Genomic DNA, 16,194 nt, shown 5'->3' on the forward strand with positions numbered 1-16,194 from the left:
GAGTACCGGGGAACTGGCAATCTTCAGGCGCAGAGCAAGTATGCCAGGAGGGAAGCAGCAATCACTAATGGGAGGATCCTGGTGGACGCCCAATCATGGCGGCCCTGACCACATGGCCATGGCTGATCTGCAGTGCCCTGTGATTTTGTGTAGGCACCACTATCCCACATATTTCAAGGTGTGACACCGTGAGGAGGGATGATTATTCTGGCTGAAACAGAAAGCATGTGACTTGGCCAACACAGCATGCCAAAGGATGGTTTAGCTGCTCCCTTCCTGTCTTCCCCTCTGCTCCACTGAGTTTGTCAATTCATGCAAAAACAACTAAGCAAGTCCGTTTGGTTTTCTGCAACTGTTCAGTTCTTTCTTTCTTTCTTTCTTTCTTTCTTTCTTTCTTTCTTTCTTTCTCTTTCAGAAAGGACACTGGAAACAAGCAAAATACACACTAGCGGGGCTTTGGGGAGGGGGGCGTGAGCAGGAAATAACACTTGCATGGCAGACAGTTCTGAGGGCATGGGACAGCCGCTTGCTGAGAAACGCAAGGTTTGGCTTGCACTTCAGCGGTGGTTTAATGAAGAAATGGTCGGATCCTTTGTGAACTAACACCATGCAAACATTTCCAGGGAGGCAGCCGTGTTGGGTCTCTTGTAGCAAAAGCAATCGAGTCTTGTGGGACCTTAACAGACTTGCGACGGCACAAGCTTTACTCATGCTCACTTCGTCAGCTGCATAAAGCGAAACCTTAGTTGGAAGTAGTAGTAGATAGGTAGCCGTGTTGGTCTGCCATAGTCAAAATAAAAAAATTCCTTCCAGTAGCACCTTAAAGACCAACTAAGTTAGTTCTTGGTATGAGCTTTCGTGTGCATGCACACTTCTTCAGATACGTTAGTTGGAAGGTATGTGTTGGGGAAACTGGCATGGTGGGATCGAAATGAGACCCCCCAAAAAATCCAGTCCGTGACAATTAAGTGTTTAAATCTATATTAAACAAGCACAGCGTTTAGCAGACTGGTGTCAACTGCAGAGATAGGAACCTCTGGCAAGGAAACCATGACTGTTTCTTGGGACTGGCACCCTGGCTCCTTACAAGGTGTTAGCTCAGCAATTGCCACAGACCTCCCACCACAAATCTGTTAAGTCTTTAAGGTGCCACAAGACTCTGCGATGGGTTTGACGTCATGCAAGTCCCAGCTGCCGCAAGCTGCAGTGTGCAAAGGCCCTCCAATCTAAATGAGCCCAAGACAACTGAGAGCCAGGAATGAAGTCCCCGCCCAGCCTCCCCTCCACTGCCCTCTCTCACGGAGAAAGAGCGGGAGGTAGCCTGAAGGCCTACAGCCTGCCTCTGGAGGTGGGGGGTGAGGTCTCTTATTAGGGAGAAGAGGCTGCTTGCTGGCGAGGAGTTCCGCTGGCCACCAAGAACCCCTTCTGCTTTTCACATTACAGAAAAGGACTCCTGACCCACTGGAGGATAGAGAGATGAGTCACCTGCACAGCCTCTGTTTCCATCGTTTTCTTCAGTAGCTGTATGTCCTCTGCAGTGGGGGTCTCCGTCTCCATGCAATAAACAGGAGGCAAGGGTGGGGGGGCGCAATACATGGGGTACTGCAAGAACACAGCACATAGAAAAATGGGAACGCAAGCTCAGCAACTCAAGTACTGAAACGCCGAATGTTTAAACACATATATATGTAGGTTAAGTGTGATAAAGCACTGGAGGAAAAAAAAAACCCTTTGCAGCTCACGCTCTCCCTTCTTGTGAAAATGGCACAAGGGATTAGAAAAGGTTAAAACTTTTCTCCCGGTTCCCTGCAGCTTCCATGCGGGATTTCTCCCCCTTTTCTGAATTTTGTTTTGTCAAAATGGCATTGGTGTCACAAACTCCAATTAAGAGTGGATTATAAAATTCAGCATGTCCAAGGTACTGAAAGGTCTAAACGACTCCAAAGTGGCAGAAACTCTAGTTTTTAACATCACCACAGCCACTTTACATTAAGGTAAGAGTTGCCAACCATTATTATTATTATTATTATTTGTTGTTGTTGTTCCTATCTTCAGGAAGCTTTGGCTTAAAGGGGGGAAGTGCAGAGGTGCATGAGGCCCTACTGGAATTAATACTGAGGATTTACTACAGATCCTAGATGCAAGGGAACAAAATGCATTCTACTGAGCCAGCTCCGTACTGCCTGCACAGACTGGGTGCAGCTCTCCAGAGTTTCAAGCAAGAGATTCCTGGCAATGCAGAGGACTTGAACCCAGGACCTGCTGCATGCAAAGCAGATGCTCTAACCACTGGGCGATGGAGAGCCCTTCCGCTATGGGGATCAGACCAATGCCATGATTCAGTGTTAGACAGCACCCTATGTTCCTACAAGAGCAGTATTATAAAATAATCCTTCATTTAAAATTTCATATTCAAATTTCATTAAAAATGGGAGTTGGAGGGGAAAATGGGTGGATTCCACTACAAAGTCCTGCCAGCAGAAGCCCTCACAAGGACTTGTGCTTGTGCAACAGGCCTTTTCCCTCCCCCCCCCCAACTGGCTTGGTGGGGGGTTGACAAGACCCCAAGAAGAGTCCATCTGGAGGAGGGGAGGTTTGTTTCATCTGGAAGCTGAAATGCTTGTTCTGAGGGAATGTGTGACACCGAATTCCTCCCTAAGGCAGAACGTATAAATTTGGCTTCCCGACCTGATTTGTAAAGTGTCGCGCTTTTTAAAACCGCAGGGCTTTAAAACTGAGTAGCACACAGATGAGCATTGAGCACTTTGAATCTTTCCTAAATCACACTCCTTCTGACACAGATGGCTTATATAAAGCAGGAGCCAGGAACCTGTGACCCCTCCAGATCTGGCGAGACTCCAGATCCCATCAGCCCCAGCCAACAACGTACAAGGATGACGAGAGTGGGGAGTCCCACAATATCTGGAGGGCCACCGGTTCCCCCAGGGCCCTGCAACAGAGTATTTCCTAGCCTGGCTTCACTGATTGTGAGAAGAAAGAGCCCACTTTTATGTTACTCTAGTATCGAGATATAAGGAGCTTCCGCTGAGTAACATGCAAAAGGGCACAGAAGCGTACCTGCAGGCTGTGCTGTTCCCTAATTATGTTTTCTTGATGCTAACCACTTCTGTTTCCAAAGGTCACTGCTCCAGGGAAGGGCCGTAGCTTGGGGGCGGCGGACAAGTTTTCCGTGCAAAGGTCGTTTACGTAATAAAAGATCCTGCTTGTTTGCTAAGATCAACGGCAGAGGCCGTCACGGAATCCTCACAAGAACAGTCAACTGGGCTGGTGAGCAAAAGGGAAAGGGCCTTCTTGGTGGTGGCCTCACAGTTGTGGAACTCCACTACTGTAGAACTACTGAAGACTCCTTTCGGCATCATCCTTCAAACGTGACTCGTCTGCCTTTCTGTAACAAAGTGCTTTTACACCACTGATTCCCAAGATTTGGTGCTTCCTTATGTTTCTGGAATCTTATGTTTAGTATTCAAAATGGGCATCAATTGCATCTGTGGGGGCTGTGCCCTAAAAGGCAGCATATAAATGCTAAATAGAGCAATGGTCCCAGGTTGAATTACTCGCCTTTGCAAGTAGGGGTGCAAAATGCTCTTGGCCTGAAACTCTGGAGAGCTACTTCCAGTCAGCCTAGACCAGGGTTGTCAACCTGGTCCCTACCGCCCACTAGAGGGCATTTCAGGATTCTAGGTGGGTGGTAGGGGTTTCTACAGCACAAGCTGAATCCTCCTTCCATCGAGAACTGGTGGGCAGGTAAGGAAATTTTACCATCAAGAAAGATGCATTGGTGGGCGGTAGGTATAAAAAGGTTGACTACCCCTGGCCTAGACAATACTGAGCTGGATGAGAGCTGGCTCAGTATAAGGTCCCATGTTTGTTCTAGAGATATCAAAACAACTTACCAAGCTATGAAGCAGGCATTTAGTAACCATATTTGAAATGAGCAAACAGAGGTGACAGGAGCTGATTAAATACCTGGATGTTACTTTGCCAGGAAGTGAGAGAGAATTAAACTGTGTGTTTTAGCAAATACCTCGTGGAGACATATCTACCGTGCTCAACAAAGGAACCATTGGTCTTGTTATTTATAATCTCTTATCTTCTGCATCTGACAAGAATTGCCATTTTACAGACAAGGAACTGAAGCCAACAGCAACTCGACCAGGGCCATGCAGGAATTTGAAACCACGGGTCCTAGTGCAGGGACAGCCAACCTGGTGCTCCCTTCAGATTTTGCTGGGCTCCAATTTCCGTCGGCATGTGCAACAACATCTGGAGGGGCACAGGTTCCCTGTCCTAGGCATAGTTCAATGCTTATTCACTGGAGCAAACACATAGAGTTTATTGTTAAGGTAACAAGTTTGTGGTTTGGTAACCTAAGAAAGTACACTACCGAAACATCTTTCCTCTGTTGCTAACAACTATTACCTGAGGATTTTGGCGGGCCAGCTCCTCAATCTTGTGCCACATTTCTTCTCGTTCCTTCAACCTGAATCGCCCTCTGAAGACGAAAAGGAATTTATTGTAGGGTGGGTGTTATTTTTTTTATTTAGACATTTAACCTGCACCCTCCCTCTAGTTAGACTTTTAACCTGCGCCCTCCCTCTAGAGCTCTGGTCAGGTTATGCCATTCTTCAAAACCCAATCAAATGCTCCACATTAAACAGATATATTAAGTAATTAACTGCCTTCCACACATATCAATGTACAAAAAAAAATAAAAATAGCTAAGCAGTTAAAAACACAGCAAACAACAGCAGGTGTGTGTGTGTGTGTGAATGCAAAGTAGACACCCATGGCAGAGACCCATTCATCCAGATGAGAAAGCCAATGGGACAAAAATGTCTTCAGTTGGTTTTGGAAACTGCAGACAGCCTGCCTGCTATATCTCAACAGGAATGCTATTCCACAAAAACAGGGGCAGCTCCACTGAAAGCTTTCCTCTTGTTCCGAGTTACTGTGTACTGGGCTTCCGTTATCTTAGGAACTTGCACGAGGCTTCCTGCAGGCTGCCTACCAAGTGGATTCAAATGTAAACACATCTACCCTGCTCTTTCCTTTTTAAAAAATTAAGATGGCTGAGGAATCGCTCAAGCCGCGCCTCCAAGAGACAAGTTTGTTCCCAGCTGATCCTTTCACCTCAGATTACTGAGGGACCACAGTCACCCCGATTTACCCCTATCTCCAAGCGTAAGAGTCCTCTTAGTTCATGCCCTTTTCATAAAGGAGGCACAAATCCCTCATCTGTGATCTTCCCCTCTTTCTTAATCTTATTTGTGGCACAACCCCAAGGAGCCCACCCCCTCCACTTCCCAAGGCTTTGTAGTACCTCATAGGTCAAGTTCTCCTTTGCACAGAACCGAGAGCTTTGCAGGACTGGGAATGCCAAGTACAGTTAAGCTCTAAAGTCTGGCAGTTTTACTGGGGGCAAAGCGTACCTAACAGGCTCAACCCTGTGCGTGTTCAACTTGCTCTGAAAAGCTTCTGCTTCCAAAAACTGGTTGCTGGGGGTCACAAATGGGTCCTGTTTGCAGGCTTCCCGTAGGCCAGCGTAAGAACAGAAAGCTGGACCAGATACATCACTGGTGCGATCCAGCAGGGCTCTCCTTGTGTCCTTACAATGGATAGAAATATTTAAGGTAGCCACATGACTCTTCCTTGGTTGCTTTTAGTTTAGAAGCCCTGTTGGATTAAGTGGAGCTTATTTCCAAGAGAGCATCCACAGGACTGCAGCTCAGCCTTCTCAATGGGGACAGAGCACAATGGGATGGCATTCAGTGGTAGATTTGCACTACAGTGGTACCTCAGGTTAAGAACTTAATTCGTTCTGGAAGTCCGTTCTTAACCTGAAACTGTTCTTAACCTGAGGTACCACTTTAGCTAATGGGGCCTCCTGCTGCTGGCGCCACACGATTTCTGTTCTCATCCTGAAGCAAAGTTCTTAACCCGAGGTACTATTTCTGGGTTAGTGGAGTCTGTAACCTGAAGCGTCTGTAACCCGAGGTACCACTGTACAGTGGTACCTCAGGTTACATACACTTCAGGTTACATACGCTTCGGGTTACAGACTCCGCTAACCCAGAAATAGTACCTCGGGTTAAGAACTTTGCTTCAGGATGAGAACAGAAATCACGCAGCGGTGGTGCGGCAGCAGCGGGCAGCCCCATTAGCTAAAGTGGTGCTTCAGGTTAAGAACAGTTTCAGGCTAAGAACGGACCTCCGGAACGAATTAAGTACGTAACCAGAGGTACCACTATATTGTAAAGCGCTTCTACAGCATAAGGCAGAGCACCCAATTTCTGCCAATCCTCCCTGCCCATTGACAGCCCCAAACACCTTCCAGAAAAGCTGCTACCGAGGGTTGTGGAACCTTGCAGAACTACAAGAGCCTACGGGGCAGAGAGACTGAAGGTGGTGGGGAACAGTGGCAATTGAGTGCCCTACCTTATGGGATTTCCACTAGCACAATGCCACAGCTGGGTAGTTTAGCTAAGGTTCCTGCTGGGCTTAGGAATCACAGTGTTATGGTAACCCCCGTTCCTTCGAGAAGACTAGACCCAGAAAGTATCTGCTCCGCCCAGTAACCAACAGGGTGTCTCTGGGCTCCATCTTATCACTTGTGCTTTCTAACATCTTACACTGTGAAAAGTCGCACGGCTGTGGTTTCCCCAGTATGTGGCTGGCAGGCTCCTCTGTCTCTTGTTTGAATCCCTACTAATCCCAAGGAAGCCTGTGAAGTCTCAAACAGGTGTCTAGAGGTGGTTTAGAGGGGGATGAGGGCAAGCAAGCTGAATGGAATCCAGATACGACAGAGGTATTGCAAGTGCGGAAAACAGCCAAAACTGGAAAGAGGTATCCAACCACTCCTGGATGGAATGGCGCTTTTCCCTGAAGGATAAAGCTCACAGCTTATAAGTTCTTTTGGACTACCTGTGGAAGCGCCGTCGGCGAGGCTACTGCAATGCATTCCACGTGGGGCAGCCTTTCAGAAAGATTCAGAAACTTCAAGCGGCTCAGAATGAGGCCACTGAGATGTTGGTAAGGGCCAAGGGGGTCAGAATACGCAACTCCAATATTGCATCAGTTGCTCTGGTTGCTGGTGAATTTCTTTTGCTACTGATATCCCATAGGGCTGCAATGGGGCCACCTGAATAAACCTGTTTGTGCTTTAAAATCAGCCCTGAGCCGACTGGTTAAGATCTAATAGGCCAGCAGGCATAATAAACAGGGTGTTCTCGCAGTGGTCCCTCCCCCCTTTGAGGAATTCCTTTCTGCCTGATTTGCCTGTGGCTCTTAAAACTCCCATTTCTTTCAGGTAGCTTTTTCTTAAATGTTCTTTAGGTGCTGCTCATCTACCATCGTTTTCAAGGTGTTTTATGTGGACATCTGTGCTGTACCCTCCATGGAAGCTGCTTGTGCCATAGCTTCCATAGACCACACCTGGCAAAAAGCTCAAAAAAGGCACCAGCTCACGTCTGGTCAGCTGCAGACCAGGTTTTATTCCAGAAACACTGATTTACAGTGGTACCTTGGGTTACAGATGCTTCAGGTTACAGACTCCGCTAACCCAGAAATAGTGCCTTGGCTTATGAACTTTGCTTCAGGTTAAGACTGGACCTCCAGAACGAATTAAGTTCTTAACCCGAGGTACCACTGTACTGTCTCTGCTTTCACCTCTGGTGAACCACATTCCCGCCATCCCTGAGTCTTTCTGCAGACTCATAGAGGGCTGCCTCAGTATAGTCCTTTCTTCAGTGTCCCAAGTCTCCCTTTTCCAGTCCCGTCTCCTCGGAGGTAAGTCCCAACCCCCAGGGACAGGCAGTTCCTCCCAGAGCTGAGGCTCTTCCCCAAAGAGGGGTAATTCTGCCTCAATGCCCTTGCCAGGGTTAAATCCAGGGCCCTATGCCTCCCCAAGAAACAGTGGGGCTAGTTCAGCACAGGCTGTTAGTATTCCCTTCTCTGACTTAGGAGAACAGCATGAAGAGGACTTCCAAAAAGGAATTACAGCCTGCATTCTCCCAACCTCTGTAGAGACACATTATTTAAGCATCCAACTAGCCCAGCTTCCCAATCGTGATGTGCTTCAGGTCCCATCAGCCCCAGCCAACATAAGCAATGGTCGAGGATGATGGGCGACTGTTCTCCAGCAGTATTGGGTCCTTTGCCCATTCCTCTAAGTGAGGTAAGGGAAATAACCCCCTGGACAGTTAAGTCCAGTCAAGGGCGACTATGGGGTTGCAACGCTCATCTTGCTTTTCAGGCCAAGGGAGCCAGTGTTTGTCCACAGACATCTTTCCGGGTCATGTGGCCAGCAGGACTAAGCCACTTCTGGTGCAACAGAACACTGTGACGAAAGCCAGAGTGCACGAAAACACTGTTTACCTTCCTGCCACAGCAGCACCTATTTATCTACTTGCCATGCTTCCGAACTGCTAGGTTGACAGGAGCTGGGACAGAGCAACGGGAGTTCACCCCGTCGCCGGGATTCAAACCGCCGACCTTCTGATCGGCAAGCCCAAGAGGCTCAAGTGGTTTAGACTTGGTAGCTGCTGTCAAGTGGGATGGTCCCACTAGTTGCAGGGTTAGTTGCGGGCAGAGTTTCCCCAGCCACGAGTACTCACTTCTGCTTCTCTGCCTTGTACTGCTGTGTGCAGTCGTCAAACAACTTCTGGTTCATCTCCATGAACAGCTTCAGTGCATTGTAGATCAGCCCATGGATTGTCCTTAACAACAAAAAAAAAGAAGAGGTGGAGAATGAATTAGAAGGTGGGGAAACTGTCCTTGCACAGAAGAGATTTAATGGACCAGGACAGTAAACTTCCAATACCCGATATAAAAAGGAAGGACAGCTTCAAATGCCAGGACACACCCATTTATTCCCCCACTACCCCTAAGAAGACCGACAGAAATCTGTAACTCAGGGTGGGGAACCTGTAGAACTCCAGAGGATATTGGAGCCCAAATCTCATCAGTCCCGGCCAGCATGGCAAAAGGAGTGATGGGGGCTGGAGTCCAACGGATCCCCCATCCCAGTTATAAATTGTTGTCATGGTTGAGAGACAGTGGAGTGCGCCTCCAGGGGTGAAGTCAAACCACTGCATTAGCAGCACCCAAGTGACCTCCCTGGGGTGTAAGCCTGGGCAGTGTATATGGAGGCCAATGTGGCATAGTGGTGAGAGTACTGGACGAGGACCTGGGAGACCAGGGTTCGAATCCCCACTCAGGAGCTGCTGGAAGGAGGCATACAAGGCACCATCCAATCATCCTAGGGACTCCACTCCAGATTTGTGCAGGGTTTATTCCTTAAGGCCTTTTCTTCTTCCAAAGAAATCCCATAAGGCAGTGGAGGTTTAGGATCAAGAGTATTTCTTCTAGATGGGCTCCCTTCCCTGGTTGAAGAGCCCCATGCGCCTCTCACTTCCTTCTACAGCACATGCAGAAACTGCCTTCTTGACCGTTGGAGCAGCTATTGGTCTCGCCCGCTCGATCCCCCGGAGCCTGTCTTTGCATGCAGAGGAAATCCCTAACTCACCAAGGGTTTGAGTGCCAGGAGCTCATCCTACACTCGAGTAGGACCCTGGTAGAGACACATGACCGACTGGCATGTTCTCCCTCTCCTGATCATTCGTTCGGGAGCTTCAAAAGCTTTCTTCTGCCCGAAAATCACAGCGACTGATGCCAACAGACACCGGCACACTTAGGGATCCGCAGAGTGTATGCAGATCAGCATTTTGGCTAATCTACTTTATTTACATATAAACACACACGGAGCACTGCAACATGGCTCTAGCATCAGACAGCAAAGAGAAAGGACAAAGGACAATAGTCCCACTTCACGGAACACAGTAACACAAACATCCTGTCTCCGTCACTTCCCACTCTGTGGAGTCAAAACATACACCGTCATGTGAAAGACAACAATCCCATGACTGCAATCATGGAGCAGGAATTCTAACATTGAGACCCAACGGCTACCCTCACTTGGTTTAGCTGGCTAGTCAAAGCCGTTTCCCAGAATATGGCCATTACTGCATGCTGACAGCTTTTAGGAGCCACAGGTGAGAGCTGAGTGCAGCGTGGAGACCAAAGGTGGACAAACCACATAAAACTCCCAGTTACAAATGATCTGATAAAAAGAACAGTCTCAAGGGGAGGCAACCTATTCCATACGCCCATCCATATTGCTAGCAATCATCGTCATCAGAGCCCTTTTCTTTCTCCCTCTGCCAGACTTTGCATGAGCGGCACCAATAGGCCGTGGTGGAAGACCAAGACGGAGCTCTCTCAATTGTACTTCCACTCATGCCCAGTGCACACAGAAATGACCTACTTGTTCCAATGACTTTTGGAATTCTTGTAGAGTGCCGGGAACATGATGGGAAGAATTTTGGCTGCATTGTCACTGATCAAACTCATGATGTATTCATTGTTCCAATAGTACAACGCCCTCTCGGCCACCTGTATAAATAAAGCAAAACATAACTTCTGAAACAAGAGAGACCTTTTAAAGGGGGAAGCAGGTAATGCAATATGAAGGTGAATTAACAGAAACCTAGTGCCCTTATCACAAGCAGAAACAAATTCATTCTATTATCTGCTGTGCAAACCACATCTGGGGTACAGTGGCCTGTTCTGGAAGGTGCACTTTCCAATTGCTCTAGCTATAAAAACTTTCACTGGATAATTGCTCATCTTGTGCACCAACATGCTTCAGACTTTCAGCGTTTCACTCTGCATTTGAACAGAGACTAGAGCTGTTGCCAGCATCCTGAGTTTCGAACCTACCTGGAAGTGTGGGCTGGAGACACACTTCGCCAGTTGCCTGAACAGGGGTTCCATAACCTTCACAAACTCCGAGGGTTCAATGACATCTAATATTTCTTCCAGCTCATTCAGGAACATCACCTCCTTGGGACTGTGTGTTTTTGGCCAAAACTTCAGCAAGCCCATAATCACCTGAACAGATGAAGAAATGAGATTTTTATGAGCGTTAGAGAAATAAGCAGGAACATTTGTTGGTGATAGCAACAAGAATTTTAAGTCTGGAAGAAATTCTTTTTGCCAATAGTGAAATCCTGAGGCCAAAAGATAGCAACTTATCCAGGACCTTTATCCTCCAAGCTTGTTTTTCAAAAATGTGCTTAATTAGTCAAAAGGCACAAGATATAGTGTTGATTTACTTAATGTGACATAATTAGTGCACATACAGATTTTTGAGAAATTTTTGATTTCTGTTGAAAGTTATTAATCATCAACACAAGGTGAAGAAGGGGAAGAGAGAGGAGGGCACAAGTTTTTTATCTGCCTATCTGTATAACTCCAAACCATTGTTTAGTATTGCATCTGAGCATATCCTGCATCTTACACTGCATTCCAAGAGGAATCCACAACATGGGGAGCATTTCATAAAGAGGTATGCTGGTTTCAACGCAAAGCTAGAAATCTCTAGCTGCTTCTGTGCTGTTCAGCCCTGTAAGCTTCAATTAGTTTCATGAATCAACTATGGTTTTAGTTGCTTATAAATGAGAAGGCAAGGAGTGAAATTTAACCAGAAATCCTAGTGAGATTAATCTAACCAGTAAGAACTTGGGACATACGTTGTTTTGTTTAAAGAATGCTTTGATTCTGGTGTGTGTCTGTCACAGGAAATGGCAAACATTCCATATGACCTTCTCTTCTGGTAGCTTTTGCTTATTGCACTGAAAGTTTGCACGCTTTTCTTAAAGTGTCTCAAAAAATGCAGCTTATATTAAGGTTTTAGAAACCTTTAGGTTTCAGAAACTGATTAAATAATAAATCAGTTAAAAGGGAAGTGGTTGTTTACCTAAACATTCTGCAGCTGGTTTACACCCTCAGTGCTTGTCTATGAATGCTTATCTTGCAGTCATCCTCTTGACTGCTTGGAAGAAAGATCTGCCTTCATTTTTAATCTGGCCCAGAAATTAATATTGCTGCAGAATAGTGCATGAAGCAAACGTAATAATGCGAAGTCAGTCACATATTTATCACTGCAACGTTAAACAAGGTCTGCGTTACGCAAACATGCTCCTCCCCTAACCCAATTTCAGTTGCTCTACTTATGACTTAACACCAATTTCATAGAACCTGGAACAACAGACAAATCAAGTAATCTAAAGACAATCTGCTGCACTCATTACACTTGTCAGCAGCGCTAACTGAAGTATCTTTTTACCTAAGCTTCTATGCTTTCAAAGAACATGCCAAGAATACTTTGCAGCGGCCCAGCCTGATTTTTTCCAGGGCGTCAGTGCAATCAAAGTTCAAACCACAGATCAAAGAAGGCAACAATGCAGTTTCAGGAAGGACGGCAGTGTGTCCTAAGTTACAAGGATTCAAAGGGCTTCTGGGAAGTGAATTGCCAGGCATGGCAAAAAGACCAGCCAAAGAGTAGCTTGCCTATTCTAGCTTTCCTGATTTGTGTCCACATATCATAACCAGCAGTAATTCTAATGGGAGCGCAATGGATCTTTCACAATTCAAATGAGAAGTATGAGGAATGACTTAGCCCCCCACATTTTTCTGAAGGGTCCCTACATGAGAGTCACAGCCACCTACTCATCTAAGTTTATGCAGCCTTATATGGTATAACTATACAATAGTAATACTAAGCACTGCAACAATCAGTGCAGATCTCCATGTGCTGCTTTTCAGCTAGAAAATGTGCCCTTCTTTCATAGTGACTTTAGCTGTGTTTTCCTTAAAGTTCTATTGTGCTTTGCAGAACTTGCACCCCATTCTTTCGAAACAGAAGCGCCTTGTGTTTTCAGTGTTCCTAAATGCTTAGCTTTTGGAGCACACAGAACAAGATCTTCTTCGGTGTTCTTCCCAATGCGCTTCTCCAGAGTGACCCTAGGAGTCAATATTCAGGGGCTGGCTCTCCTCTCTTCACTCTGATTGGCTCCCGTCAGCAAAAAAAGGGTGAAAGGGCTTCTTCTTAGTGGCTAAAAAGCTCCCCTTTCATGCTGATTGATGGCTCTAGGGTGCTGGTGACAGGGATGGCCGCTGCAGAAATAGTAACGTCTCCAACTCCCATTGACACCACACCATTACACCTCTGTACAGTGTAAGTCAACTTCCCTATGCCTTTTATGTTCACAGGGCAAACTACTTTTAAGCCATTTGTGTTGGTGGTGAGATAAGCTTGCATTGTTTTGTCACCGTCATAAACTCCACAGTACAATAGGTCAACAGTGCAGAAACAGTTAGAACTTTGAAAAACCAACTTAACTCTTTATTTACAGAATGTACACACCGGACTTTCTTTTCTGCCGCATGAACAGCCCTCAAGAGTATTTACAACCATACAAACGACACAACCAGTAACGTGAAAAAAGTGAATCATGATTCAAAAAAATATAAACAAATCACCCAGCACTCTCAAAAAATAATCAAAAACAAAATTTGAAAAATCAAATCGGGGTCACTAAACAGTATTCGTAACCCTCCAGAACAAAAGAATGCCTCCTCAGATATTGTACCCTGAGTCCATTTATGGTTTAAATAAGATCCATCACCCGCACTCTGAAATGGGCTTAGAATCTAACTGCATACATAGATGCATAATCTTATTTATATGCCGGTTTTCCAGTTTAAACCACGCTCAAGGCAGCTTACAAGATGCAAAAAACACGTAACAAAAAGTAGTCATAAACAGTAAATAAAATATTAAAAGATGCACAACCGAACTGAACGATTTCCACGCAAATCACAAGGATCTAAAATGAAGATACAAAAGACCAATAGCAAATAACCCCCTGCCACAAGCAAACAAACAAACAAACCCAAACAACACCCCAGCCACAAAGAGTGAGCAGCGTCTCTAGGGCACCACCAAGATCTGCAATATAATGCAGAGTCCTGCCGTTCAAAGCCCCAGCCAGCAAGGTCTGCCTTTTCTAGGCTACTCCATTCCATCACACCTCCCTCCCCTCCCCCCCCTTTATCTTCCCTCTCCCATTAAAGTCTGTGCTCAAGCAAACGCTGGGTTTTCCCAAAGCCTGCTGGCGATTCTCTTTTGTGTCAGCGTGGTCTCCTTTTGGCTAGGTAAGGAAAGGCACTCAGAGAATGAGTCCGCTATTAGTATACAGAAATCTCTGAAGGCCGCATGTGCACCATGCATTTAAAGCGTTGTCGTATGTCATTAGTCATGGTTTCCCCCTAAAGAATCTTGGAAAGTGTCATGTGCTGAGAGCTCATAGGTTGACCCCTATTCCCCTTACGGAGCTACAATCCCAGGAGTGGTTTAACAATCAATGCCTCTTGGCAGGGAATTCTGGGAATTGTAGTGCTGTGGGGGGAATAGGGGTCACCTAAGAACTCTCAGCACTCTTAATTGTAAAGATGGAGCACCCTATATGCATTACAATACTGTGACACCAGATGGCGCTGTGGTGTCCCGCCTTTCACCAACGGGATTTCCCTGTATGACATTTACAACGCATTTAACTGAATCGCTTTTTTGAGCCTAGGGCTTGCCAATCAGAAGGTTGGGGGTTCGAATCCCCGCGACGGGGTGAGCTCCTGTTCCTTGGTCCCTGGGCTCCTGCCAATCTAGCAGTTCGAAAGCACATCAAAGTGCAAGTAGATAAATAGTTACCGCTCCGGCGGGAAGGTAAACAGTGTTTCCGTGCGCTGCTCTGGTTCGCCAGAAGCGGCTTAGTCATGACCCGGAAGCTGTACGCCGGCTCCCTCGGCCAATAAAGCGAGATGAGCACCGCAATCCCAGAGTTGTCCGCGACTGGACCTAATGGTCAGGAGTCCCTTTACCTTTTAAATCCACCCATTGTCTCAGAAGCCTTTTTCCCCTCCAGAGATTACTGTCTCCTAACATCTCTCAGCACGCTTAATGAACTATAGTTCCCAGGATTCTTTGGGGGAAGAAGTCATGACTGCTTAAGGTGGTATGGTGCTGCTTTAAACATACAGTGCAGAGAGGGCCTAACAGCAGCAGCGGGAGGTTTCCATACGAAGTTTCCAAATATTCTTCCAAAGGAGCACTTACCGGTTCGGTCAGGCTGCTGTCTTTCTCCAAGAACTGCACCACACAGTATGCCAACTGCAAGGAAGAGCACAGTACAGTCAGAACTCCAGGCACTATGGAAACGGCAGAGGCAGGCAGAACTTGTGTGGTATCTGAAAGTATTTATAACCAGCCTTCCGATGAGATGGCGCAGATGCAAGTCAGCTGCATCCAAGCCCACAAATCCAATGCTGTAAGCCTGCGCACAATTACACAAGGGTTCAGTTCCCTAGAACTTGGTGAGATTTACAGTGGTATCTCGGGTTAAGTACTTAATTTGTTCCGGAGGTCCGTACTTAACCTGAAACTGCTCTTAACCTGAAGCACCACTTTAGCTAATGGGGCCTCCTGCTGCCGCCGCGCCGCCGGAGCACCATTTCTGTTCTCATCCTGAAGCAAAGTTCTTAACCTGAAGCACAATTTCTAGGTTAGCGGAGGCTGTAACCTGAAGTATATGTAAACTGAAGTGTATGTAACCCAAGGTACCACTGTATTTCCGCGCCAAGAGAAAGTCGTCAGAGCACACCACTTCCATGTTTGTACATCAACTGAAAATAGGCGCCTTGAATAGCTTTAGAAGGGGATTAGAGTCCCAGAGTATGGTTTGGAGCAGGAATGGGGAACAGGATCCAGCCAGACCCCCTAAACCCCACCCTGCCAGCTGAAAGGGGGCAGCCACCTTGGAAGACCATTGACAATGAGCCCCCTTTGGTATCAGTATGCAGAGATGAAATTTGGAACGGAAGCACCCCTTCAGAGACCTCACTCTCAGGGAACTCCCCATGTGCAAAGGAACGATCAGGAGCTCACTTTAAGCTCCCAATTATTCCTCTGTAGCTGTGTCCTCACCTGCCCCACACCTCATGTCAGGTGCATGGGAGAGATGAGCGTGATTGGGGGGTGGGGAACGGCCTGCGGACAAGAGGTTCCATGCCTCTTGCCAGCCACCTGCGAAACGAGTCTGCCCCTGCAGCTTGATGGCGGTAGAAACCGTCTCTCATGCCTTGTTACACTGCCGCTTCTACGGGGTTATACGCTCGGCATTTATTAACCCTGCTATGCAAAAATCTCCAAATGAATCCGAACTTCAATGTCTAAAATCCCTGGTAGAGGACAAGGATCCTGAGATCACGTTAAGGGTA

General features: G+C 46.7%; 1 protein-coding gene and 1 long non-coding RNA gene across 4 annotated transcripts in view; one reads left to right on the plus strand and one right to left on the minus strand.

Annotated features, from left to right (window-relative positions):
- Positions 1-16,194, minus strand: part of PPP2R5D (protein phosphatase 2 regulatory subunit B'delta) — a 52,934-nt gene that overhangs the window by 2,500 nt on the left and 34,240 nt on the right. The window contains exons 10-16 of one of the 3 annotated variants that reach the window (XR_014523551.1): positions 15,035-15,088; positions 10,798-10,968; positions 10,343-10,470; positions 8,634-8,735; positions 4,441-4,513; positions 885-1,602; positions 408-741 (exon numbers count right to left, since the gene is read on the minus strand). Coding sequence is in view for 2 of the 3 variants with exons in the window: in XM_083494442.1 (XP_083350568.1) it covers positions 1,486-1,602; positions 4,441-4,513; positions 8,634-8,735; positions 10,343-10,470; positions 10,798-10,968; positions 15,035-15,088 (645 nt within the window). In the remaining variant the exon portion in view is untranslated. Of the gene's footprint in view, positions 1-407; positions 742-884; positions 1,603-4,440; positions 4,514-8,633; positions 8,736-10,342; positions 10,471-10,797; positions 10,969-15,034; positions 15,089-16,194 lie in introns of those variants that run through there. The other 2 variants (XM_083494442.1, XM_083494443.1) reach the window with 2 other exon arrangements.
- Positions 1,609-3,546, plus strand: LOC310703027. Its single transcript, XR_014523905.1, has 2 exons — positions 1,609-2,344; positions 3,140-3,546. It is a non-coding gene; the product is annotated as an uncharacterized lncRNA (long non-coding RNA).

This window comes from Podarcis liolepis, assembly GCF_965112155.1.
Source record: "Podarcis liolepis genome assembly, chromosome: 3".
NCBI classification, from domain to species: domain Eukaryota; kingdom Metazoa; phylum Chordata; class Lepidosauria; order Squamata; family Lacertidae; genus Podarcis; species Podarcis liolepis.